The 26,785-nt window shown below is 37.2% G+C and overlaps 1 protein-coding gene across 1 annotated transcript in view; it reads left to right on the top strand.

The window, feature by feature from the left end:
- The window catches only part of brsk2a (BR serine/threonine kinase 2a), a 223,527-nt gene that overhangs the window by 99,421 nt on the left and 97,321 nt on the right, over positions 1-26,785 (top strand). The window contains 1 exon segment of the mRNA XM_058766524.1: positions 9,511-9,605. Coding sequence (XP_058622507.1) covers positions 9,511-9,605 — 95 coding nt within the window.

Here is a 26,785-nt window from a genome sequence, read left to right as displayed (position 1 = left end):
TGTCTATACTGGATGCGGCGCGGTGTGGCGCAACTCGACAAATCCCCAACAGAAAACTGCTGACGCGTTCTATTTATGACGTATTGACACAAATTTCAAATGATTTTCAAAGGTCGCTATGTCGTGTCCTGTGTATACAGACTTTAGCTGTTGCGGCGCGGCGCGACACGACAACTGTCGCATCCGGTGTAGACATGCCTTCTTTTGTTCTGCAGACGTTTTCCTCTTTTGTTTTTCCATCTGTCGTCGCTCGGCTAATGTCCGTCATGTGCACTGAGCGCATAACAATATATACAAATAACAAAAGCACAAAAAATTACTAAAAAATAAATAAATAAATAAATGAAAACTGAAAATATGATAATAAAAGCTAATTCAAAATATTAATAAAAAACTATAATAGCATATAAATACTAAAACAGCATTGACACTCTTATTTGTCAGTGCCAAATATTCACTTAATATTGTTTTCTTTTCTGTTTTTAAAAAAAAAAAATTATTACTGTGTCACAAATATTAATAATATCCATCAAATAGGGTTATTTAATGATGTGTAGAATTCCTCGCTGGGCCTGATGGAGGAATCTGTGGTTGTTGCGTAACATTATGGCATTAATGACAAGATAATAATGGAAGAGACACAGCATGTGCAAACCGCTGTGGTCGCCACCGTTACACAAGCATGTTGACCGGTCCAAAAGAGCCTCTGGGGCTGTCTGCGCTAATCTGTTCGGCAGCAAACATCTGCTGCTGGCCTGGACCAGGAGTCCCTGATCACACCCGCAGAGGCACACAACACACACCGTATCCATGCACGTGCAAACGCTGTGTATTTACTCACACACAATGAGAGGTTAAGGCTCATCTGTGAGTATGAACCAACTTATGGACCGATTCCTGGAGGAACGCGAGGAACATTATGGGACAGCCCCTTTATAGCCTCACAGGCCGTGTAGAGAGGAACAAAATAATGCATGCAGATCTTGTGGAGAAAGAAACCGGATGGCTACAAGCACCTCGTGAGACCGCGAACCCTGTTATTGATTCCTCACAACCCTCGTGTAACACCACACTCCCATTGTCTTCTTCCAAAGGGCCATTTTGATAGAGAAATTGCTTGTTTGTTTACATTAGCATGCACATTAGCATGAGCATTAGATGGAGCAGTCTGAACAAAACAAATTATTGATTTGCTTTTAAATTATAGATAGTTGTTGTCAAATTAATGTTTTAGCATAGGCTATTACATTGTTGTACATACCAAATATAAGCTTGGCTAGCAGTTTTGACTTTCAAGGACTTCCTGACTAGAATTTAGTTAGTTCATGGTCAAGATGGCTGTCGAATTAACTGACTTACCTTAAATGGACTTTATGTGCTCATTGACATGTGACCACCCATATTTCAGTGCTTATATCAATGCTTTTTATTATGCTGGAATGTTGAGTTTAACCAATCATAACATAGCTAATTTACATACAGTATTAGTGGTCTTAAAGGGACGGTAGCCTTCAAAGAGAGCCTTGAAGTTTAAGACAGGAAGTTCAGTCCTTTTAAAAACAGCCTTTAATTTAAGTTTTATTCTTAAAAAGTTTAATTAATGCTTATTTACTATGGTGATTACAGAGCTCCTTTACATAGAGATGGTTTAAAGGTACAGTGGCCTTTAAAAACAGTCTTTAAATTTCAGTTTAATCAGGGCTTATTTACTATGCTGAGGTTAGCTAATCATAATCAATTATAGTGTAGAGATCATAAAAGTACAGTAGCCTTTAAAAACAGCTTTTAATTTAAGTTTTATTCTTAAAAGTTTAATTAATGCTTATTTACTATGGTGATTACAGAGCTCCTTTACATAGAGATGGTTTAAAGGTACAGTTGCCTTTAAAACAGTCTTTAAATTTCAGTTTAATCAGTGCTTATTTACTATGGTGATTACAGAGCTCCTTTACATAGAGATGGTTTAAAGGTACAGTAGCCTTTTTAAAACAGCCTTTAATTTAAATTTCAGTCTTAACCCTTTGACGCATACGATCACACCGGTGTGATTAGAACGTTCAGTGCGTCACATCATCAACTGCTGAATTCAAATCTGCTTTCACGCTTTTCCTGGCGCTGAGCGCTTGTCACATTATCACAACTATTCAATGTTTTCAACCATATAATGCTTATTTTAGGTTCCAGACATTTAAATACACATAAATACTAGCAAAACCATACATTTATAGTTTGTAAAATACACGCTAATGTCAATGGAAACGGCAATAATGATCATTACAAATATAATTCGACGACATGTTTTATTGATATCATATACACATAGTGTAGGTAACAATAAAGTTTACTCGATTCTTCTCCCAGTTCACCGGAGACTTACTTTAACGTGTTTCGGGAGGAGAGGATGAATTTGCATGTTGTAAATCCCATAGCTCGGATTCAGCGCAAACTAACATGGCGGCGCCCATCACCCGGTATAGATCAGCTAACACGGTCATTATAAAAGTGTTTAAACTACCAAATACATTTACTTGCACATATTTCAGAATCGGAATATCAGATATTTCATAATATAGTGAGCATGTTTGTGAATATTTTGAATAAAAAAAGGAAAAATGAAATAAAAGCGATCCATGTGTCATACAGCGCTATTGTGGCTGCGGTGTGTCACATGACAAGCATGACGCGTCGCCATGGAAACAATAAGGCGATAAGTTCTAAAATAACGGTCACCTAAAAAAAACTCACACTGGGGGCTCAGCTAGAATATTTTAAACTCACGTGCAAAAGGGTTAAATGTCAGTTTAATCAGTGCTTATTTACTATCCTGAGGTTAGCCAGTCATAACAAAGCTCATTTACATATAGACATTTTAAAGGTACAGTTGCCTTTAAAACAGCCTTTAAATTTTGGCCTTAAGAAGTTCTGTTCTAAAGGTCAGTAGGTGTTAAAAGCTGGTCGTGTAAACCTAAGAAACCTTGGCTTCAGGGTGTGTTTACATGAATACTCATCAAAACGGACAATTTGAGACCATTTTGTGTGTATTTCTCCGTTAAGATGCGAAAGAGGACTGAATCCAGTAATCGTGCGCTGTTTAAGAGGTGCTTTTCTGTATGCGAGATTTAGCTGTGTGTGCTCAGAAAACCAGACCGAATTAAGTGCTCTTTCGCGTCATCACGCTTTTCAAATTTACTGTATCCATATGTCTGCTCTTCTCGTAATGTTTTATGAGACGTAACGTTTTTACAGCAAGTGTATGCAAACGTATGATCAGAGCATTACAGTTGAAATGTGCTCATCTACCCTCCTTTCCACACAGGAGATTCATTCTGACTAGGTCTTTTTCCAGTCGTTCCTCCATAACATTTTTCTCTTTTTTTTTTCATTGACGAAAATGTCGATAGATTTTCGTCATTGTTTTTGTCATTCAAAAATAGTTTTTATTTCGATATCACCTCGTTTTCGTCTGTGAAAAAATGTAGTTGACGAAAATCATGACGAATATTTTTCGTCAACGAAATTAGCACTGCTTGACTTACATCACAGAAAAATATAGGGTTGATTCAGGTAAAGTAGGGCACTCTTAACAACACAGAGTGAAAAATGTGTAGAAAAAATTTATAGAATATAGTATCTTTAAGGGTGAAAAGCAATGGAATTTATTTCCTGTAGTAGACAGAGATTAAACCTTACACTGAACATTTACCCACCTTATGTTGGTACGGATGACAGTAGGTGTCCCAGTTTGTCACGTGTGACTGCGTTTGCTTCAACAACCAAACACTTGACTGTCTGCACACGTCGCCAAACCTGTCAGCGGAGTCTAATTGACATTCAAATGTATGCATGCACCTCCTCAAAATTTGATCACCCCTACCGGGAGGAAGGTATCGTAGGGCTGAGCAGTAAAGGTCTTTCGGCATAAATGATAGACGCCCACATATACAAAAGCATTTATTCATACACTGCCGGGAAAAGCGTTAGCCCTGGAAGTTGCAGCGGCGACTCATTGTGCTTTTGAAGCAAACTCTTACGCTAAAAATGCTTTCGGCAAAACCCCTGGCCGCCCCATCAACCGAATTTAGCAGCACTGTCTTGAGGGATCCAGATTTCCCGCAGCCTGTCAGTAACGCGTCCAGAGCGGGACGGGGACAGCGAGATAGGGCCTGTCAGAAAAACACATCCTCCTGGACGACAGGCCGAGAGCATTGCGGATCTAGCAATGGCGAGAAAAAGGGAGGCAGTCAAAACACAGCGGTGGGACTCCACTGGGGCTTGTGCTGCCGTTCCGCTCAGATCTATTTTTAATGCCTCAAACTCCACGTCAGCAAAAGGAATGCATAATTATAGATTCCTGAATAATTCATGAGGGGCTCATTTGAATAAGGAGGTGGTTATGGGAGCCACATATGTGCCGGAAACTTTTCCATTTGTTGTTTGGAATTTTAAGGTAGAGCCCACCTTTTAAACAGCATTGTCCAAGCATTGTTTCTTGGAGAGGAAACAAATGTTTGCTTGTGAACACCAGATGTTCAGACTGCATGACGTCTGTCTGTCTGTCTATCTATCTATCTATCTATCTTTGTTTGGGAGTTACTAGTTAAAATTAAATGTAACTAATCTGTTACAGTTACTCTGAAAAAATGTGTAATTAAATTACAGTTACTTATGAAAACGTTAACGATTACAAAGGGGGTTACAGAATAGGACACATGCTTATTTGATAACTGTTTTATTTCCTATTTGGGTTTATGTATATGCTTTATTTTTTTTATTTTTTTAAGATTAACTGTTTTTTTTTTTACTTTTCTTTTTCTTTGTTAGATACCAGTGTTTCCGGTCGGAGGAGACAAATTGTTGAATAAAGTCATTGTTTTTATTTTCTTTGCGCACAAAAAGTATTCTCGTAGCTTCATAAAATTAGGGTTGAACCCCTGATGTCACGTGGATTATTTTAACGATGTCCTTGCTACGTTTCTGAGCCTTGATTGTGTTAATTACATTGCTGTCTATGGGAGGGTCAGAGAGCTCTTATATTTCATCAAAATATCTTAATTTGTGTTCTGAAGATGAATGAAGGTTTTATGGGTTTGGAACGACATGAGGGTGAGTAATTAATGACAGAATTTAAATTTTTGCGTGAACTATTCCTTTAACCTGGTGCCTGCCTAAGGAGAACCTGGATATTTTGCACAGTAGGTTCACAACTACATTGTGCTAAAATCTAATAAAGCCCCTGTGATAGAATAGCTAGCATCACAATAGTCACAAGATGATTGTTACTGATAATTCCCTTAATTCTCACAAGTCATGAGATAGCAGACATGAAGACAAACTGTCTGCAAGTTTGTGTGCGAATATACAAAATTAACGATAAGAAAATTAGAGCTTGAGAAAACTTATTTCGGTGCCTTAGGAGAAATAAAAAGAATCTGGAGTCAGTTATTTCTAAGCAAAACAGAGGCCAATTTTGCAGTATGATCATAACACGAAGGGAACACTAGATAAGATATTCAAGCTAATATCAACAATTTTAACAAAACATTATTCCCTTTTAAACATTTTATGATATTAAACATTATTTCTGTTTCACTATTTTAAAAGAATAGTTCATCCAAAAAAACAAAAACAAAAAAAATACATATGCTGAAAATTCGCTCAGAACAGATTTGGAGAAATGTAGCATTACATGACTTGCTCACCAAAGTATCCTCTGCAGTGAATGGGTGCCGTCAGAATGAGAGTCCAAACAGCTGATAAAAACATCTCAGTAATCCACAAATAATCCACATCACTCCAGTCCATCAGTTAAATATGATGAAAAGCTGCGTGTTTATGAGATACAAAACTATCAAGGTGTTATAACTTTAAATGCTCACGTCTGGCCAAAATCCATAATCCATAGTCCATAATTCATAATAACGCTTCCTTCAGTGAAAAAGTCCATCCCCTGTTGTCTCTCACATCAAAATCCACCCACATATTTGTTTAGAGCTGTTTTGACTTGTAAACGGTGCTTAATTTGTGCATATTTCTCTCCTGATTCAGACCAGATGACTTTTTTTTTACTAGAGAAAGCGATATTATGGATAGAGGACTCATGATTTACCTGGAAGCAACAGTTTGAAGTTAAAATACGTCTCATTGATGGATTTGTTTTGTACAAATACGCAGCTTTTCGCTTCACAAGATGTTAACTGATGGACGAGTGGTGTGGACTACTTGTGGATTATTGTGATGTTTTTATCAGTTGTTTGGACTCTCATTCTGACGGCACCCATTCACTGCAGAGGATCCATTGGTGAGCAAGTCATCATTTTTGAGTAAAGTATTCCTTTAATTTTTTTTGGTAATGTACAGTAAATCTTGTTGTATATAGTAGTAGGGTTTTCAGGATTGCTTATTTATAACAAATGAGTAGTCGTCCAGAAAAGTAGTCAAATATTTTTTGGAACTTACACTTGATGGTATGTATTTTTTATTTTTTTAAATGGAAATCAATCAGTGCCATAACAGTACTTATTTTTTTTTTTTTTGGAAGAACAGTGACTCAAAAAATTCAAAGCTATTGATTAAAATGACAAACTATGCCATCTTCAGCCATATTATATTATGTTATATTAAAAGAAATATATATGTTAAGTATATCTCCTCAAGTATTGACAACTGCAACTGCAATATATACGTTAAGGCATATGTTAACTCTTGGGTCAAGGTGAATATCGTGTTTTTGACCATTATTATGATGTTGCTGTGGACAGCAGCTCTTTTAATTTCATTGATTGGGAAGGCACACAAGGACAGTAATCGATACGGAGCGAGCGGCCGCCCTGTCGTCAGTCATACGCCGAGACTCCACCAAGTGTTCTTGAATTCTTATCAGAGCAGATGAAGCGCGTACAAAGGGTTTCGCCAAGCATTTTCCCCGTCGTGTGGCTTTTTTCTTCTTTTTGATAAGGCCATTTCTTCTGCCCTTGGACTTAATGCGCTGTATCTTTGTGATAATGTCATGCGGTATGACGTCTGACTGTGATATGCTCTTCACATATATATTTTGTGCTAATGTCTTTGTGTATTATCATATCCTAGCTGGAATAGGTCACAGCGCTCTAAGTATATGAAACTCTTTTCCTCGAGTCTTATAAACAAAGGGCTTTGATTATGAGAAAGGACATTTTGAGTGATGGTTTTTCATTTTTGGGGTGTTTTTGTATGTATTTTCCTCATTATGAGATTTTCTTTCTTTATTTCTAATCACTGACCTCTGATGATTGGATCCATACTAATGGTTTTGCCCCCACTCACACACACACACACACACACACACACTCTGTTGGGTTTGCCTTCAAGTGTCATTATTGTTTAATTAGCTGCGGCTGACATTTGAATGATATTCCCTCTCTTTCTCGCACCTGAAGGGTGCAGGGCTTTACCGTATAATATGTCCCGTTTGGTGCACCCTATATCAGAGGTCACCAATTAGCAGTTTGCAGTCCAGATCCAGACCTGAGACTGGTTCTACCCGGACTGTGAATCGTTTATCATATATTAATGTAATTGTAGCAGGGTTTTTTTCTTCTCTCCACTGAAGAGAAGCTGGAGCTGATATGGATTTTAGATTTGGTCTATATAATTTTCATGGTGAACATAATATTTTATATTATTCATTCATAAATATCATTAAGGAGTCGCACCACATGACATTTTACAACCTGAACTATCCTTCCCTTGTCCTAAAAGGTCAGATCTGATATTTTAAGAGACTTATTGACTTTATTTTTGTGCATGTAGCTGCGTGTTGGTTGAACCACATGACTCATTTGAAAAATCATTTTTAAAAATAATTTTCTTAATCCTAATTAAGAAAAACAGCCATTTAAAAAAATTTTAAATGATAATCAGAAAAGGTGTACCGAAGTTACTGTATGAACTGAATTTTAATGTGTTATTGAATAACAATAATTCAGGTACTTTTCTTAATGTTTTGAAAGAGTAATCAAAGATAATCAAATATAATAACAAGGCTTTTTTTTATAAAATTATCAAGACAACTGTTTTACTCTTGTTTTTAATATAAAATTTAAAAAAATAATAATTAGTGAAGTGACTATACTTTTTAAAAAAATTATAATTTAAATTGAATTTAATTTTAATTAATAAATAATAATAATAATTTAAAAAATAAGCAAAAATTATTGTCATGGAATCAGTTCAGTTTTTCTGCCACTTATTGCTCACACGCACAGTGGACAGAAAAAACTTGAGCTGAATGATGATTTGTATTGTGAAAAGTGCTATACAAATATACCTTTATAGTGTTTATAATATAGTATAATATAATATAATATGTAATGTGATATGTAATATAACATAATATAATATATTATAATATAATGTGATATAATGTGATATCATATAATATAATATGACATATAATGTGATGTGATAATATAATATAATATAATATAATATAATATAATATAATATAATATAATATAATATAATATAATATAATATAATATAATATAATATAATATAATATAATATAATATAATATAATATAAATTAACAGCCCAGTTCCTTTAAAGGCATAAAAATATTATTCGCTGTTTCTTCTCCTCTTCAGCAGTGGACAGTTTTGCACTCCTTCTTCAAAACCAGCCAGTTTTCCACAGTTCATGAAGAGCCATTGAGTCACATGAGAGCAGAGGTTGTTCAGGAGCGTCTGTTGAGTGTCATCAGGGACGAGGGTTTGGTAGGGATGAGGTGGGGGTTTCTTACACTTAAATACAACCCAAAAACATTCACAGCATCCTCTTTGCAAATCACAGCGTTTTTCGGTTTACGCTCCTGTCAGTTTTCCGATACGCGTGCACCTTAGGATACGAAACATTCATTATCTTGTCTCGCGCAGGCGTCCAACCCTCCCTATCTACCCAACAATTCAAACTCTACTATATGCGGAGCAGCAAACAACTTTGCTGAATCGTCTTTAGTGGCTTTTGTCTCATTTGAAAATGCTTGCTCAACAATCACCGAAGGACCCGAGGTGTTTACGCTGAAGATTTTTCTTTAGAAAGTCCTTGAACATAGTATCGAGAAGTGAGGGGGAAGCATGAAGCGTGAAGCCTGTAAACATTTAGCACTTTGACTAATAAAAGTATTAAGCGTGTGGCGGATGTTTGTGAGAAATGATTTCCTCAAGCCACCGTGCTGCTCGCGCACCATGAAGCTCCACGTCACGAGTGATAAAGCAGAAAGGCCTTTAGGTAGCTGTTCACCATCAGTTCCTCTCGCAGTTTTGCTTATCTGCTGTACCTGACGCTGTTTGTCTTGAGATATGAATGAAGCGTCTGGCAGATGCCGAGGGAAACGTGCTTGTGTGTAACAGAAAATGGCCCGTGAGAGAGGGTTTCCTGATTAAATTGTGAGCGAAAACATTGCTCAGCCATATTGCGGACCAATGATTAGACTAATATTTTTCTTTTCTTTCTTCTTTTTTTTTTTCTCTAGGTCTTGTAAAGCTTGGGATCCACTGTGTCACATGTCAGAAAGTTGCCATAAAGATTGTAAACCGAGAAAAGCTCAGTGAATCTGTCTTAATGAAGGTAAGATTTCATTTTTGCTTTGGAAATGTCCATCCCGATCTCATGGTAATTCATACATATTTTACAAGGTGGCTAATTCGTACGACCTCACTTGTACAAATTAATACGATTTTTGTTAAATTGTACGTATTTTACGAGTTGCCAATTCGTATGAATTTGTACGAATGACCTACACCTAACCCCCGGCCCTAAACCTACCCGTCACTGGGGTTTAGACAAATCATACAAAATCATATGAATGAGGTTGTACAAATTAGCCACCTTGTAAAATACGTACAACTGGTTGTGAGATAGCGTTGAAATGTCAGCTTTACACACAAGAAATAATTCAGTCCAAAATGAAAATTCTGAATATGTACTCTTAGAAAAACTAGCTTTCTTCTGTGAAATGCAAAAAGAGAAGTTTAGCAGAATGTTAACGCTGCCCTTTTGGCGACGAAGAGCTCTCAAGCTCCAAAAACAACAAAAAACACCATTAAAGTAGTCTGTGTAATTCATATATATTTGAAGTCTTCTGAAGTTACATGATAGGTTTGTGTATAAAAAGTTTTAAATTTAAGTTGTTAATCAATGAAAATCTATCTATCTATCTATCTGAATATTTATAAGTTACTTTCTTCGGTGAAACACAAAAGGAGAAATTTAGCAGAATGTTATTGCTGCCCTTTTCCATACAATAAAAGTGAATGGTGACCAAAAAGCATCACAAAAGTAGTCAACCGTGAATAATGACAGAATTTTCAACTTTTTTTCAAAGTTTTGGGTGTTTAATGCTCTCATTTCCGCCTGTTCTTTATCCTAAAGTCATTCCAAAATAAGGATAAAACAAATGAATTAATGAATAAACAGCGCTTACAACCGTGTAATGTTATTTATTGCCTGTAAAACTATACTCTGGGTAATAGTTGGCCCATAATGATCTCCTCTGATAAAAGCAGTCATGGGAACACAGAGACTGAAACTGGAAGCGAAAGATCCTGATTAAAGATAATTGTCTTTCAAGGGAGGCGTATTAAAATATGAGATGCTTGTTATTATTTGGAAATGGGGGCAAGCTTGTGGAATGCCTTAATATTAGAATATCCCCAAATACATATGCTTAAAATGTATAATTTTGTATGCAAACCTAGAGTAACTGTTTTCCTTTTGCTTCAACGGATATTAATGAGGAAGGGATTTGGCCGGGACGAGCAGCAATAAATAAACTCAGCAAGATTAGAGACCTTAAACACTGCAATTCTTTCAGATATTTGCACATTTGAAATTTCGCCAGAAGGCAGAGGCCCAAATTAAGATCTTGCTGGAAACAAGCAGCACCTGAGGCTCAGAGACTTATGGTTTGTAGGACTGCCAACGCAATACAGTTATGTTTTTATAAAATTTTGAAATGAATACCATTTGTAGAATATATATTCATATAAATATTCATACAATTTTATTTATATATATATATATATATATTCAAATATATATACAGTATATATGTATGTATATATGTATATGTATATATATATATATATATATATATATATATATATATATATATATATAATGATCTACCAAATATTGCTCAATTTGACTTTTGATATACATATACATACAGTATAATGTTATATGCTTACTGATCCTAAACTTCTGTTATTTTAGTATAATTGAAATATAATATTTTGAGTTTGTTTTAATTTTTGTTTTCCATTTTCAGTTCAATTTTAAAGTTTGAGATTTTTGTCATTAATATTCATGTTCTCTCTCTCTCTCTCTCTCTCTCTCTCTCGCTCTATAGTTTTATTTATTTTAGTATATTAAGTTCAACTAAAAAAAAAAAATAGTAATGTAAATGCTTTCATGGTTTTAGTTTTAGTTAACTATAATACCCCTGAATTAAATTGAAAAAAAAAAAGATGAAAAATGAGAGAGAGAGAGAGAGAGAGAGAGAGAGAAGACATTTATAATGTTACAAATGATTTCTGTTTCTTTTGAAAATCTTTTGGACTAAAAAAATATGAGCAGTAAATCAGCATATTAGTTTGATTTCTGAAGGATCATTTGACACTGAAGACTGGAGTAATGATGCTGAAAATTCAGCTTTGATCACTGGAATAAATTACATTTTACAATATATTCAAATTGAAAATAGTTATTTGAAATTGCAATAATATTTCAAAATTTTACAGTTGTATTATATTTTGACCCAATAAATGCAAATATATTTATCAAATAAAATTAATTTAATCCATTTCGGCACAAGCTTAAATTAAAAAAAAATTGACAGGTAATGTACGTGTTTAAAGAAACATGCTGTTAACATGGTACATGGCCAAAAATGAATGACATTACCGTTTTGCCTTGTTCAGAAAACATTGGAATTCTTTAACGCACATTTTCCACTCTGCATCTAGCAGTTCATTGTTCAAGCGCAGCTCTCTGATCACGGCAGCCAATCAGAAGCCCTCACAGAGCGAACAAACCCCATATCTGATTCTCATCAGCACCAACACCGCCACATGAACTCCAAACGACCCGCCTGCACTTCACTAACAATGAAGACAATTCCGCTCACACTAATCATATGCTCCTCAGGTCTAAACAGTCTGTGTTTACATTATCATTTATTCCACATTTCACATAAATAATGCATGTACCACTTCGCCTGAACTTGAAGTTTAATGCGACTACAACAGATATTACAATTTCCAGCCCTTGTTTTTACATAATTACTTCGGTATGAGGGAAAAGTCGATTCAAACAGCCACCAATTTATCTCCACATGGGTTTGAGAGATGAGGTGGTGGATTGTCAGGGTTATTTTGGACAGCGGCCTTCGTTTCGGAGCGTGTGTGTGTGATTTGGTGTGCTGTCTAACTCTTGGCTTTGACATTCTCATTGTCGTCCTCCTGTCACCGAGATGAATATGGGCTATCCCAGCACCTGTCTCTCCTCTCATGCCTGCGCCTCCAGACCAGCATTGCAAATGTCACCTTTTTAAATGCAAATGTTGCATTCTCTGTTTCCGTCTTGGCACCTCGGTCCAGACGCCTTGTACTGCTGGGAATGAGATTCTCACAGTCATTCTCTGGAGTGTCCACACCTCTGATTTTATATAGAAGACGTAACCGCATGAAGTCCACACAAGCGCACATGGCCAAACTCACAGCAGCCATGTTGAGGGATTATAAGAAAGAGGATTAGATCAAAAAAAGATGATGTTATGGAAGCTATGAGCGTTAGATAAGGATTTCAGTTTGGGTTTAACGAAACACTTCAGCCAAACATGAAACTCGAATAACTCGTTTCATTTCGGTCTGTTTATCACGCAAAGCTATCATATAGCATAAGAAGACATAAGAAATGTGTAATATAGACCAATATTATGATACCTTTATGTGTTTTCACATCCTTTGTGTTATTTTAGTAACATTTATATATCATTGTAGTATTTATAAATATTTTGAATTAGATTTTTATACATTCTGTTTTAATTTTAATTTAATTTTAATAAAATGTTAAATTAGTAACGTTTTAGTCATTTTTTTTGTTATTTTTATTATTGCTGTCTTTATTTATTATTATTATTATTATTATTATTATTATTATTATTATTATTATTAGTTTTAGTTTTGGTTATTTTAGTACCTTAATATTTATATACAATTATAGTATTTATTAATATTTAGAATTTGATTTTATGTTTATATTTTCAGTGTTCATAAATTTTTATGTTAGATTTTGTCATTATTTATTATTATTATTATTATTTCAGTTTTAGTTATTTTAGTACTTCAACTTACACTTATTTCAGTTAGTTGCCAAGACAACAACATTGTTAATTGTTGTTTGAGTTTGGAGTTTTTCATGTAAAATTTATATTATACATATATTAATAATTTTATTTCAATTACCAAAAACTATTTTTAATAGTTTTAGTTAACAATAACAACACTGCAGTTCTTCAATCCCTACTCACTTTCATTGTACAGAAAAGAGCGGGACTTGGACATTCTGCTAAACTTCTCTTTATGTAATTCATGGAAGAAAAAGTCACAGTTTCAGAACAACATGAATGTAAAAAAGTTATTCTAATTTATTTAATTTTTGTGTTTGTGTGTGTGTATGTGTGTGTGTGTATGAACTGTCTCATTTAGCTGTCTCATTTGTCTTATTTAGCTAATTCGTGACCATGATTAAAGCATACACTGACGTTTTGTGTTGTTGCTTTTGTCTGAACTGTGACAGAATTGACTTTAAGGCAGCTTCATAATACTACTACTACTACTACTACTACTACTACTACTACTACTAATAATAATAATAATAATAAAAACACCCAAGATGGTGGATGGCGGTATCAATACAAAAGTGAATTTCTAATTAAAATGTAAAATATTTTCCCAATAAATGTGTCAGCTATGTGCATTGTTAAGCTTATAAGAGTGCCACATTGTTAGCTTAGCAACATGCTATCAATTGTGAGTCACCTTGCTCATGTGCTTCACTTAAGGAGTGCTATTTGCTGTCAACACTGAGTGTTTCAAATAATTTGCTTCTATTTTTTTTTAGCGTACCTTAGAAGGTAGCTGACTGTGTAAACACTATATAGCAATGCGGCTCACAAGGCTTTGGAACAGAGCTTGTTTGATAGCGGGTGTGTAACTGATGGTCTCTGTGATTGAACATGAGTGTATAGTGTACGTGTGTGAATGCGAGTGGGATGTGGCGCCTTGTCGAGGCCTAAGGGAATATTTAACATTTGTAACTCCCGAGATTATAGAGTTTACATTGACTCATAGCTACACATACACACACCGTAGTCTGCAGAAAGTAGATAAGTCCCTGTGTGAGTGTGTGTGTGTGTGTGTGTACACACAAATATAAATATATGTATGTATGTATGTATGCTTTTCTTCATGTGAGAGGTTCAGTGCGTCTCTAAAAACTAGAGGTTTAATCTAGATTTCAGGCAAGTTTCAAAGTCGGCCAAGTAAATAGATTAGCATTAGCGTATCGGGGTTTAGAGGGATAAGAAATGCAAACACACAAACATAAACACACACACTGGAGTGTATTTGATCTGCGAGTTTGAAGTAGAGCTTATTTATTTAGAATTGAATGCTAGTGTACTGCACAGTACACATTTTGCACTGCAGTATTTAAATTCACTATACTAAATATACTAGCGCTTTCAAAAATAACAGGTAATGCTGCATTGTGAACAAAGTCTGTATGTATGTGTGTGTGTGTGTGTGTGTGTGTGTGTGTGTGTGTTGAGCACAGCGAGTGGCTAGTCTGAACATCAGGGCTCTGATGATTGTGCTTCCTGTGAGCTCTGGGCCTGATTAAAGCTCATTATCCACGGTATCTTGCTCTCTCGCTCTCCTCTACTGACACAGCATCAAAGAGACACAACCAACAGAACGATAGAGGGAGAGAGGGAAACAGGGAATAGATGGATACAGATAAGGAGACCAAGAGGAACGGAAGGAGAAATGCAGTTATATAGAGTGTGGGATAATGTATGTGAGTCAAAGCACTATTTCTGATTATCCGCAACATTGGCTATGTTGGACGCATTAAAGTGAACGTTCCAGAACCTCTCGTGCTGTATAGATGGTTTTCATAAAGGACATTGAATAGCTGCTATTGTATTTTAGAAAGATAGTCCCTCACAAGGCAATCATCATATTTTGGGGTCCTTGGCCTCAAAAACCCTTGGGTAGCTCTTGTGATTCATCTCCCAATTCAGCTGGTTGTAGCAGGAGTAGCGACACTGCAGAATATTGCAACAAAAAGAACAGAGAGTTCCAAGCAATTTAATCGCTGTCAGTGCGAATGCACCTTTGTCGACACCTGGTTATAATTCAAGTGATTGAATCAAAATGGGATGCAGCTCCTCTTCTTATGCGGTTTGCAACACATAACTTTCAGCCCACTGAACTCCATTATGATGTAGAACTGTAGACCTCTCAGCTACTGATGTGGCATGTTGAATACTTGATTCGCTCCTCGAGCAGTCATACACTCTGTTCCGAAATGAATTATCCCGGCAGAAAAAAGCTGAGACAGTTTTTCCCATTGGGTTTGCAGATCTGTGCTGTGCACTTGTGAATCAAATAGCTATAGATTCCAGCATTGCTTCTGCCCTAGTAGAGCCTATCACGCTCTGAACAGGGTATTAGACGCCCTTTGCGAGGCATAAATCATCCCACAATCTGCACCGTCTCCCCTTGGCTTCTGCTGGTATTGATTTGATGCGTCCAGTGACTAGCGCTCAATATCCACTCTGATCTCAGTACAGAGGTACCAATTCATGTGGCTCCTTGCAAAGGCTGTTGGTTTATTTTATTGTTCTGGCCAGGATGCCCTCAATGAAATATTGGGAGACATCTGTTTTCATGTGCGTTACTTTAGAGGTTACGCCACTTACCAACTGAGAAACCTTTGATGGAGCATTTGTTGGATATGAATGGGTTAAATCATTTGGAGGGTATGGAAAATGCCAGATGATGCAATGCCACAAACTGGATTTCCAAAAGCACAAGTGGACCTGTCACTATTCCCATTGCCTACATCAGTGGTTCTCAATTCCAGTCCTCACTTATCACTTCAGATGTTTGTTCTATGCAACTGTAAGTGCCCTGCGAAGTGGACATCACAGGATATTCGAAGGGAGTGCATATGTTCCATTCAAAGGACATTAAAATGTGTGAATTTAAATTGTACTTATTCACAGAGGTACAGTATATTATGTCACACTTTACAGTTCTCTAGTAAGTTTCCTCTGTGTGTGAAGACGCTGCAGGCAGTGGCGTAGAGCAAGGCCGTGAATGAATGTTCTGAAGTGAAGTAAACTTCAACGAAATTTCCGTGCTCCAGGAGTAGGGAGTAAAGAACACTGTGTAGGGACCATGTCAATCTGAACACAGTTCATGCATGGAGCTCTCTTCTAACGAACTGGTTATCTGAATAATTTGTGTTATATAAGAGAGACATGCAAAATTTGCAAAGCTGTGGTATGCGAGGACTGAAATAGAAAAACCGCTGGCCTTCGTCATTGGCTGGAAAACCAAGTACATGGAGAATGCACAATTTGCATGTCTCCTTAATCAAACACACCTGATTCAGGTCAACAACTCATTGGTAAAGACTCCCAAGAATGTAGTTGGGAACCACTGGCTATGTCAAGGGTGGCCAATCCTGATTCTGGAGCTCCAACCTTGATCAAACACAAATGAACCTACTTAAGATTTTCAGGAGCACTAGATAATTGCAGTCAGGTGTTGGAACAGGGTTGGAACTGAACCAAAGAGTATAGAAGACCAAGAGGCAAAACTCTGATGCGTTTTGGGTAACAGCCACTAGGTGGCCGGCATTTTGGGGTGAAAATTCCAACTGGATAACGTTACAGATACACAGAAATAGACCAAATAACAACGAAAGAGAAGTCAAAGTGGAATAAAAGAACGGAATGTTGGGCAATCCACTGCAGAAACTATCAGTGTGACAGTAAAAATCTTACCTTTCATCATTTTTTCAAAGACCCCGACAGGTGAATATTCACAAAAGTGTACAAAATATTGTGTTTTGAAGTGGGACGTAGCGCTGTCTTATGCACCTGCTAACTTTAACAGTTTTTAGTCTAGTAGTAAACCTAAATCCTTTTAGGAACTGCAGGTCCTAGCCAAAGAAAACATAATAATGATTTATATGGATGACACTAAGTTATAATGAGCTTATGCAACTTACACATTTACAATTACTTACTATATTACTATTTACTATTACTCCACTAGGTCTGAAATATATATTGTACGTTTTAATTCCCTGAACACACTACAAACATGATGATCTAGATTAGAACATGATGCATTGCTGTGTCTGTCATAATTAAATAATTAAACAATTTTGGAGAAAGTGGCTGTACATGTGTTTTTGTTTTGTTTTTTTACATAAAAACGTTTTCTTTCTTTTTTTAGTCTTCCTTTAACGGACATTAATATAAGACAATACTGCAAAAACAGTTTACTGTCAAGCTGTTATATATTTATTGTCCAACATTGCTAATTTTTCTGTCATTAATTTAATTAATTTCATATGTTGGTATTAATTCAGTGTTTATAATGCTAACACTTGAAATATTTTCAGCCGAAACTGACATGGTTTCTAGAGAGCAAAAGGTTTTGTGAAAAAAAGGGAAAACTTTAAAATAAAGTCTGTAAAATAAACTGTTAAAATGATTTGATGATCATTAGTCTAGTGATTGTACATTATTGTTGTCATCGTCCAGGCTGTATTTCAGCTTTAATGCACGGTTTTTTAAACAAATCAGCTGATATTTGCCATAGCGACAGCTAGAATCTAGTGGACTGCCAAGTCGCTTTCACCCCAAAATGGTGGAAGCGCAGGGCTGCTGCTGGGCTCCGCTGTTGCAATGGAACTTTCTACAGAGTTTCGCCTCTTGGTCTTCTATACTCTTTGACTGAACTCTGCAGGTAGGTAGATCTCCAGGAACAGGACTGGGCAGCCCTGGCCTACGCTGACATCACAGGATGGAGCCTAACTTTTTGAAAAACTTGTTGAGATCTTTGGGTTTGTAGTGGGTCTGCTGGGACTTGAAGCAAAACCAGCTGGGAATCATTGCCGTAAACCAGGGGTAGCAACTCTGCTCCCAGAGGGCTACCTCGCTGCTGGTCTCAGCCAGAGACGTCACGCTCACTGACTGAATGCCTGATACATAGGGCACACAAACTGACCCTTCCCATTTCTGGGAGATGCGTGTGTTGCATTCTTTAACAGACCGCTTGGAAACAAAGCCGTTGTGATGCCAAACCCCCTCATGGAAGAAGAAAGCCATCGTGTTTACAATTGGGACAATGTTCACTTATCAGAATCAACTGAAAAATGGAGTTTTAAAAGTATGTGAAGCTCACAGCATAGATTATGCACCATTGTTGCAGTGAAGTTGCACAACATTCTTGAATAAATGATTTATTGGTTGCATGCCAGTCTGTTACTGTAGGGATATCAGCTTTATATTTTCATACCTCTAACACCCTTACCTTTCACACCATGATTCTGAAAAAAACTAACTGTGGTTGGTTGCTTTAAACTAACTGTGGTTGTCTGTCAGATTGCCTGTTGAGCCGTCTTTGTCTAATTAAAGCTGCAATGGAGTACAGACCTTCTGCCACCATCTAAAGGTCTGGGTCCTCAAGACCTGAAGAATTTTTCCTGAAGACTTTAGTTCCAACCCCGCTCCAACAAACCTACAGTACCTGTTGGTGATCAAGTCATCCTAAACACCGTGATTGGCTGGTCCGGGTGTAATTGATTAGGGTTAGAGCTAAACTCTACAGGATGGTAGCTGTCCAGGAACAGGGTTGGCTACCCCTGGTGTAAACTGTAGTTAGCTTGTGTAGGAAAATCAAGTATTTAGAGATTACCTTGATGCTTTGAATGTGGAGAAGAACACGGTTAGGTTGATTTTAAAATAGGAATGCATGCACAAAAATGGAAAAGGAATTGGGAGCAGTAAAAGTGAAGTGAGTGATGTGAACTGCAAGAGAGAGAAACAGGGAAATGGGAAGGAGAGGTCTGTCGAGGCTGGAGTAATTGCCCCCTGAAGCAAATAATTGAGGCAGGAGCAGGGTGAGGGGTGGGGGTGGGTAAAGTATGACCTTGCGCCCCATAACTCCTGCAATCCTACAGATAGATGGAGGGAGAGAACCCAGCGTCAGCCTACATTGCCAAAAAGAATGAATTAAGACAAGAATAGCCAATGTAGGGAATCATGGCTGTTTCACATGAAGTGCACTGAACTACATCCAAGTGTCAAGTTACATTGGTACCCCCGGTCCAGTGTAGTGTGAAGGTCAAACACTGGAATGTAACATACAGGTCAAACAATATTAACTTTGACTCTGTTTGCCACAGACCTTAAAGTGCAGCCAACGAATACTGGATTTTCTGAGACTAATCGTGCACTTATCTAGAAAGAGTAAACTAGACTACACAATTTTGAAGACATATTGTGACTTTCATAAAATAATAAGCTCATACACATGTTATTCTGTGTATACTTTCATTAGTTTACTATTTATCCTGAACATTTACATGAACAAATAGTAAAATGGCACATTACTTAAATACGTTGAGGCCAAATTGTGGCACATATGTCATGATTCACAAATGAAGGATATTGCAAATTTGGAATTGCAGTTGTATTTTGTCCAAATCTTGTCGCTTCGCTCTTGTACAATGCTGCACTTCAAAAAAGCACCTCTGAAAATGTACATAAATAAATTATGCAAATAAATGAATTAAGGCATATAAATAAGTTAAGGTTGTGAATAAATAAATTAAAAAAAAGTTAGCACTGTGATTAATTAATCTGTGATTAATCACAATTAATTGCACCAAAAAAAAAAAAACTTGTAATCATAAATGTCTTCACATTGAACCACAGATTATTGTAGAATAATTAAAAATAAAGTATATTTAAATAATGTTTATTTTATCGCAGTATGTGTAGTTTAGGCTATATTGGTACTTTTATTAATTAGATTACTAATAACTTTCTTAAATATTTTAATTAGATTTTTTTTTAAGGTTAAAAAATAATAGTAGACATCAACTTAGACCTGGAGGGTGGGAGAGATTGGGTTGCATAAGGGTTGCAAGACAAGGGTTGCATAATAATGGTGAATATCATAATTACAGGAATTGGGGAGAAACCAGTAGTGTAGCCTCAGGAAATGGAAAAAAAGGAAGTTATATTAACTTTGTTAATTATTTTCAATACATTAAACCAGGGGTCACCACACTCGGTCCTGGAGGGCCTGCAGAGTTTAGCTCCAAATTGCCTCAACACACCTGCCTTGAAGTTTCAAGTATACCAAGCAAGACCTTGATTAGCTGGTTCAGGTGTGTTTGATTAGGGTTGGAGCTAAACTCTGCAGGACAAGTTTGGTGACCCCTGCATTAAACAGTCCATATTCATTTCAGAAATGAATACATTATTTTCCTAGTTCTAAAATTAGTGGACAAATACACATCCATGAATATAAAGTATTGATGCAATATTGTTTAAAAAAAAATCAGCCCAGCACTAGACAACCTGAAGTATGTACAAATGCACAAATTGTGTTTTTGGGGTATGTAGATTTTTATGCTTTTGAATGTGCACGATTATGTGAGTCTGAGCCATTAATTCCTCATGTGACAGAAAGATGAGACAAGTGGAAAATATTCCCTGGGAGAGCGAGAAAATGCAAAAAGCATCAAACAGAGTAGGAAAAATAAGTAATTTAGAAGCAGAAAGCTATAGCTTGATGGAGGGAACGCGAAAAAGGAGAAGTTTTCCAAACAGCTCAGGTGAAAGAGTGGGAGCCATAGATGAATCATGGCTGGCTCTAATCAGGTTATCCTGACACTGGGATGACAGTGCAAGCCCCCCCCCTCCCCTTTCCCTTCATTTCGTTCCACACCGCCAAATGATTATAGATGCCCCTTCATTTCTCCCAGAGCCACAGAAGTGTCTCCCTGCTGAGGATTCCCTGCCTCCCTCCCTCCCCGCTGCGTTTCCTCCTCATAAAGACCTTAAGCACCCTCAAGTGTTCCACGACTTCGTCACGGATCTTATTTGTACGTTCATCTTGTCTACCTCCACCCCCAACTTCCTTCTGCTATTTTTTTTATTTTTAAATTTTTTAAATGAGGCAAAAAATGTACTTTTATGTATATATATATATATATATATATATATATATATATATATTATAATGCACAATAATAAGATGGAATAATAAACTAATACTAATAATTATAAGTGAGTTGTTCACATCTCAATCTCTAAATGTATTTATTTTATTTTATTTTTAATCATAATTTAACATGGAGTATAGCATGTCATTACCATGTCATTTCAGTTATGTGTTATCAGTATGTATGTTTAATTATGTTATTAGTTGTTCCTAGTTACTTTGGGGGTATTTCAATATCTTTCCTATTACAGATTTCTTTTTTTTTTTTCTGAAGTTCATGATGTGACCTAATCAATGGAGGGTCATCTGACATTCCACTCTAATTTTGTTCCCCATTCTCTGTAGATTTTCCTCTGTCCTAGACATGAATTCTAGCGAGTATGGATCGCTACTTTCTGCTCTAAATTGGGAATGGATTTTTGTTCCAAAAGGTTTTGCACCGCTTGAAATGTCAGAGACCAATGCAGTTTCTGAATGTCTGAAATTGCTGAATTACTGTGGGTATTTTTGAAGTTCAGATTACTTTCCAGCTGGTCACTCCAACACAGTAAAATGGCACTGCCATAAACTTTTCACTTTCTCTGTCTATCTCTTTGTGGTCTTAGTGTGCAATTGTCTGTTGCCTGAACCCTCTTTTTTCAAAATGAAACCTGTGTCGCTGTGTCCTTTCATGTCAAGAGATTGGAAAGTCTACAACACTTTATGAACACATTACTTGGAATGATATAGCTGGAGGTTTAAGTAATTTTACAGAATAATCTATATTTTTATCTCTTAAATCACATTCAGAGGTTGCCAGGTCTCTGTATGTCCTGCGACTACTCCAACAATTTCTGACATGGTTTTCCACATGTCATCTTTTAATATATGTCTGCATATGCGGCCAGAGACAATTCATATAGTACAGTCAACCTTGTCAAGAACCAGGATGTGCTTATATTGGTTAGGCAATAGTCACTGCTGCTTATGTCATTGAAAATCGCCAACTCTCATTTAAAATGAATGACTTAACATCTCTTTGAGGCTTCAAGTCACTGTCAGTGTGAACAGGGTACAATTCTTTAGGTGTATTTCACCAAACCTTGATTTAGCCTTGGTCTTTACAGCTTACAGTTTGAAATATTCTTAAAAATGAGATCTATTCTTGCTCAGATGACAGAAGATGCCATATGCAATTTGACACTAATGAAAACAAGGCTATGAAGCATAAATGTATGGTCCAAATGGGTTGTTGTTACTGTGTACCATTTGACATGTCTCTTGCTTTGAATTTTTTTTTTTTTTTTTCGGTTTTGCAGAGGTACAAGTAATCTAAATAATAGTGGTCTTTGCAGCAGGATAGAAGACCAGAAGAAAAAAATGAAAACCCTGCCACCCACAACCAAGGTTATCTTTGTCCACGCTGGATTAAATTTCATGCCGTTCCATCTTTATCATGGCCTCATTTATGGCAAATGGTCCGTCTGGGCCATCTTGGCGTTTGGCAGCTTGGTGCTAATAAGCATGTTGAAGTGTTTTGCTTAACATCATTCCGACTGACCACCCTCAGGTTGGTGGTGGGTGTGAAATGTGGATTCTGCTGGTGAGAGCTAATGAGTGGTGACTGCTCCCTGCAGATTGAAAGCCCTAATTGCTCAATCATGCTCAAGTTCCAGTGCTTCAGGAATCCTGATATTCCGTAAGGGCTCGTGGCCAAAGCTGTCATCCATTTTAAATGTGTCAATAGGCACTTGTGCCAAGCTCTTTCCAGACAGGAAAACAATTGGCAGTCAAGTTGAGCAAGAAGGAAGCATGTAGCAACACCAATACAGATTACTGAAGCTTTATTGACCAAGTATTTGGTCTGGAACTGCCAGGAGAACTCAAGCCTAGACTGAGTTTACTCTTTACCTCAAGCTTTTCAACAAATAATAGGAGACTTTTCAATTGGAGTTACTTTGTTAAAAAAAAAAAAGAAATAACCTATGAGTTGTCACTTGGCTATAGGTCTGGTCATAATGGTCTGCCAACTTATATCGATTAGTTCAGTCTCTAGAAGGCTTAACCTCATCACTGACCTGCTGGCCAGCCGAGGCTATCAAGATCTATAGAAAGGAATGTGTACTTCATCTACTTTATTTGGAGGACCATTTATTCTTGTACAAGTAGTGTTCTTTACTCTCTTTTTGGATTGCTGTTCATTCCTGATATTGCAGAAAAGCTGTAAACCTAGAGGGCAGAAGTACTGCAATTATTTTCTTATATGTGACCCTGGACCACAAAACCAGTGATAACTGTCAATTTTTCAAAATTGAGATTTATACATCACTTGAAAGCTGAATAAACAAGCTTTCCATTGATGTATGGTTAGGATAGTACAATATTTGGCCGAGACACAACTATTTGAAAATCTGGAATCTGAGGGTGCAAAAAATTCAAAATATTGAGAAAATCGCCTTTAAATTTGTCCAAATGAAGTTCTTAGCAATGCATATTACTAATCAAAAATTAAGTTTTGAAATATTTACAGTTGGAAATTTACAAAATATCTTCATGGAACACGATCTTTACTTAATGCCCTAATGATTTTTGGCATAAAAGAAAAATCAATCATTTTGACCCATATAATGTATTTTTGGCTATTGCTACAAATATACCCCAGCGACTTAAGACTGGTTTTGTGGGCCAGGGTCACATATCTGTTCAAAGCCTTTTGACCCCTACTATCATTTATTTTGTCACATTATATTCAATACAGTTATCCCAATCATGTTTGAAATCATCCAAATATGATGGTGCTGACCTCAAGCCAAATTTAGCCAAGGGCAGTAGATCTGTTCTGGTCCACCCCATTCAGCTTTACCCACATAGAGGATTCCCTGGATTTGACCTGCGGTGCCTCTGTTTAACCGTGATAAAAAGTCTCAGAATGATAAATCATTTCCATTATTCTCCATGCGCTCACGGGAAAGGGGGCCGTGTGGAATGAAACCTCAGATGACCTTTCTCTCCAGCACTACACATCATAAACCATTAGATTCCATTATGGACAAGGTCATAAAAGGATATGTCCTTTAGCACCGACTAGTGCCTCGGTTCAGTCATAACTCAGCTGCCATCAGTGCTTAGATTGACAGCATGACGTAGTTGTCATTGCATGTCAGCTCAGTGATTGGGAGAGGGGCTTTTTCTGAAAGAGGCTGTTTTAGCTTTGAGCTTGACCGAAGGAAGCAAGACTGTGTCCTTGGAGGGGCAAGGCTGAGTATCCTGCAGGAATTGGGCTGGTCGTAGTGGAAGGAGGATCAAAATATCTCTGTGAATGAGAGATAGTCATCACATCTCTCCTCTTGCTATAGTTACATCGAGCTGATCCAGACAAGGTTTTTTCAGATCGATCGTCGTTTCCGAGGAATTGATAATGCACCCTTGTTAAGATCTTGGGATTCACGGTAAAGGAGATGAGCACCGCTGAGATTAACTTGGAACCTGCCTATGTGGATTCAAGTGTGTATTAGGGTACTGCTTTCTGTCTCGAATAAAGTCAATGTGAGTGCAATTTACCCTTGGTAAAAAGCAAGGCAGAAATCAAATACAGTATGCTGTTATTGACTACCCGTAGCCCTGTTAACCCTACAAACGACACCTTAAAGTGCCTGCTCTGGTAGAGATAAAATCACTTACACGATGGACCTTGTTTTGACAGCAGCTCTCAGTAAAGAACTGCTGTTTTGATTTGTTATATATTTAAGGACTTTCTTGAAGCATTTCCTATTTGAAAAGAACCTGGAGACAAGATCTCCTTGTCTCTTACATTGTTCAGACTCAGAGTGTGTACTTTAGACTCTCACAGTTAATGCTTTTGTCTCAGCTGATTTTTGAACTGAACTTCCTGTCATTTCCCACTGCATTAGTTTTCCCTGGCGTAGTGTGATTTAAATCAAGAGGAAAAAGATGAGTAGGCAGCATTCTGCTGTCTTGGACCGGAATCTGTAGATTATCCTGACAAGGAGGTGAATCGGAATCCCTCAGTACTCCTGAAACATGCCAACAAATGACACAAAGCCGTGCTGATCCCTGAGCAGCGAGTTAAACAGGAGAAGCATAACAGCCTTCCGGCTGCTGGCTGTATAAATAAACGGCGACACACAGCACACAGAAGCAAATCAGACGCGGGGGCCTCGTGTGTATTTGCATGACCTTGAGACAAACAGTTTGGGCAGGTAGCACTTCATCTTTCCTTGTGTTTGTCCCATTGGTAAGGTTTTATGGATTCAGGACGTTATCCTTCGGTATCTGATCTTCAGGAAAAAAAAGAGTCTAAGTACACTTTGCAGAAGGACGAATGTACTCAAACTCTCAGAGACAACTTTCTTTTTGCTACTGCAGTTCACCAGAGACCCAGTTGATTGACAGCTATGGCATTATTTAGAGAGGCCATTATTTTATTAATTGCCTTAAATAACAAACCTTCACACATAAGGTTGGAAACTGAGTGCCTGGACTGCTTACATTTAAAAAAAAAATGTAAAAAAAAAATTAACAGAACCAAATGATTTTCCTAAAGATGAATGGTGATTTATGCATCTTGAGCTACAATTGTCAATAATCCCACCATACAACCAATACAGAGTTCTGGCATGAAACTCTAAGTTGGCGCAGTCCGATAGGTCCAACTCAATCTGACCTAATGACATCATTATCATATGGCTCCGCTGATTGGTTTTCTCCTGTATCAGTAGCTATTGAGCTCACTGCTCAATATTCAAATACCTGGCTTTCATTTGCTGTAGCAGTTTGGCACGCACTTCAGAAATCCTCCACCTTCCCCAGCTCCACCTGTATAGCTACTATGAGGAGATTTATATATGCTATAGGGGGTTATTCATATGTGTTATATGTGCAGCAGCAGTATTTCCTACATGCTCACAGCAGCATGTTGTAGATGTATTGGAAGTAGCATGTTTCGGTACTTGCTCTGCCGCAGCCGCAGCAGCAGAAGCAGGGTAGCAGATCTGTTCCGCCAAGACCAAATTGTGATAAAGTCACATTAGCTGCCACCGCTGGGGAAGCAGCACTGACACACACACACATGCATACATACACACCCGCCTACTTACTTCATTCATCCTCTGTTCCGTTCCTCCCTGTCGTTGCCATTATCAGAGTAGCGGGTGCACACGCTAATAGCACATGGACATTCTCCCATTGCAGGACTCTCCTCTGTCCATATCCATTTCCCGGTTATTTCATACACTTACACTGCACTTGTTGTGTTGTTTCGTTCCTGTGATGCTTGTCTGTGTGGGCATAGTCAGTCTTCCGGTGGAAAACACCACGTCAGCCAAACCGAATGAACAAGCGGTGGCCGATTATGACATCACGGGCTTGGTTGCGCTGCGCAGCACAACCGGAAGCTGGCGAAACCATTGTCTAGTATGAATAGGT

The sequence above is a fragment of the Onychostoma macrolepis genome, chromosome 25 (assembly GCF_012432095.1).
Source record: "Onychostoma macrolepis isolate SWU-2019 chromosome 25, ASM1243209v1, whole genome shotgun sequence".
In the NCBI taxonomy this organism is placed as follows: Eukaryota; Metazoa; Chordata; class Actinopteri; order Cypriniformes; family Cyprinidae; genus Onychostoma; species Onychostoma macrolepis.
This window is presented reverse-complemented; position numbering and strand designations above follow the sequence as displayed.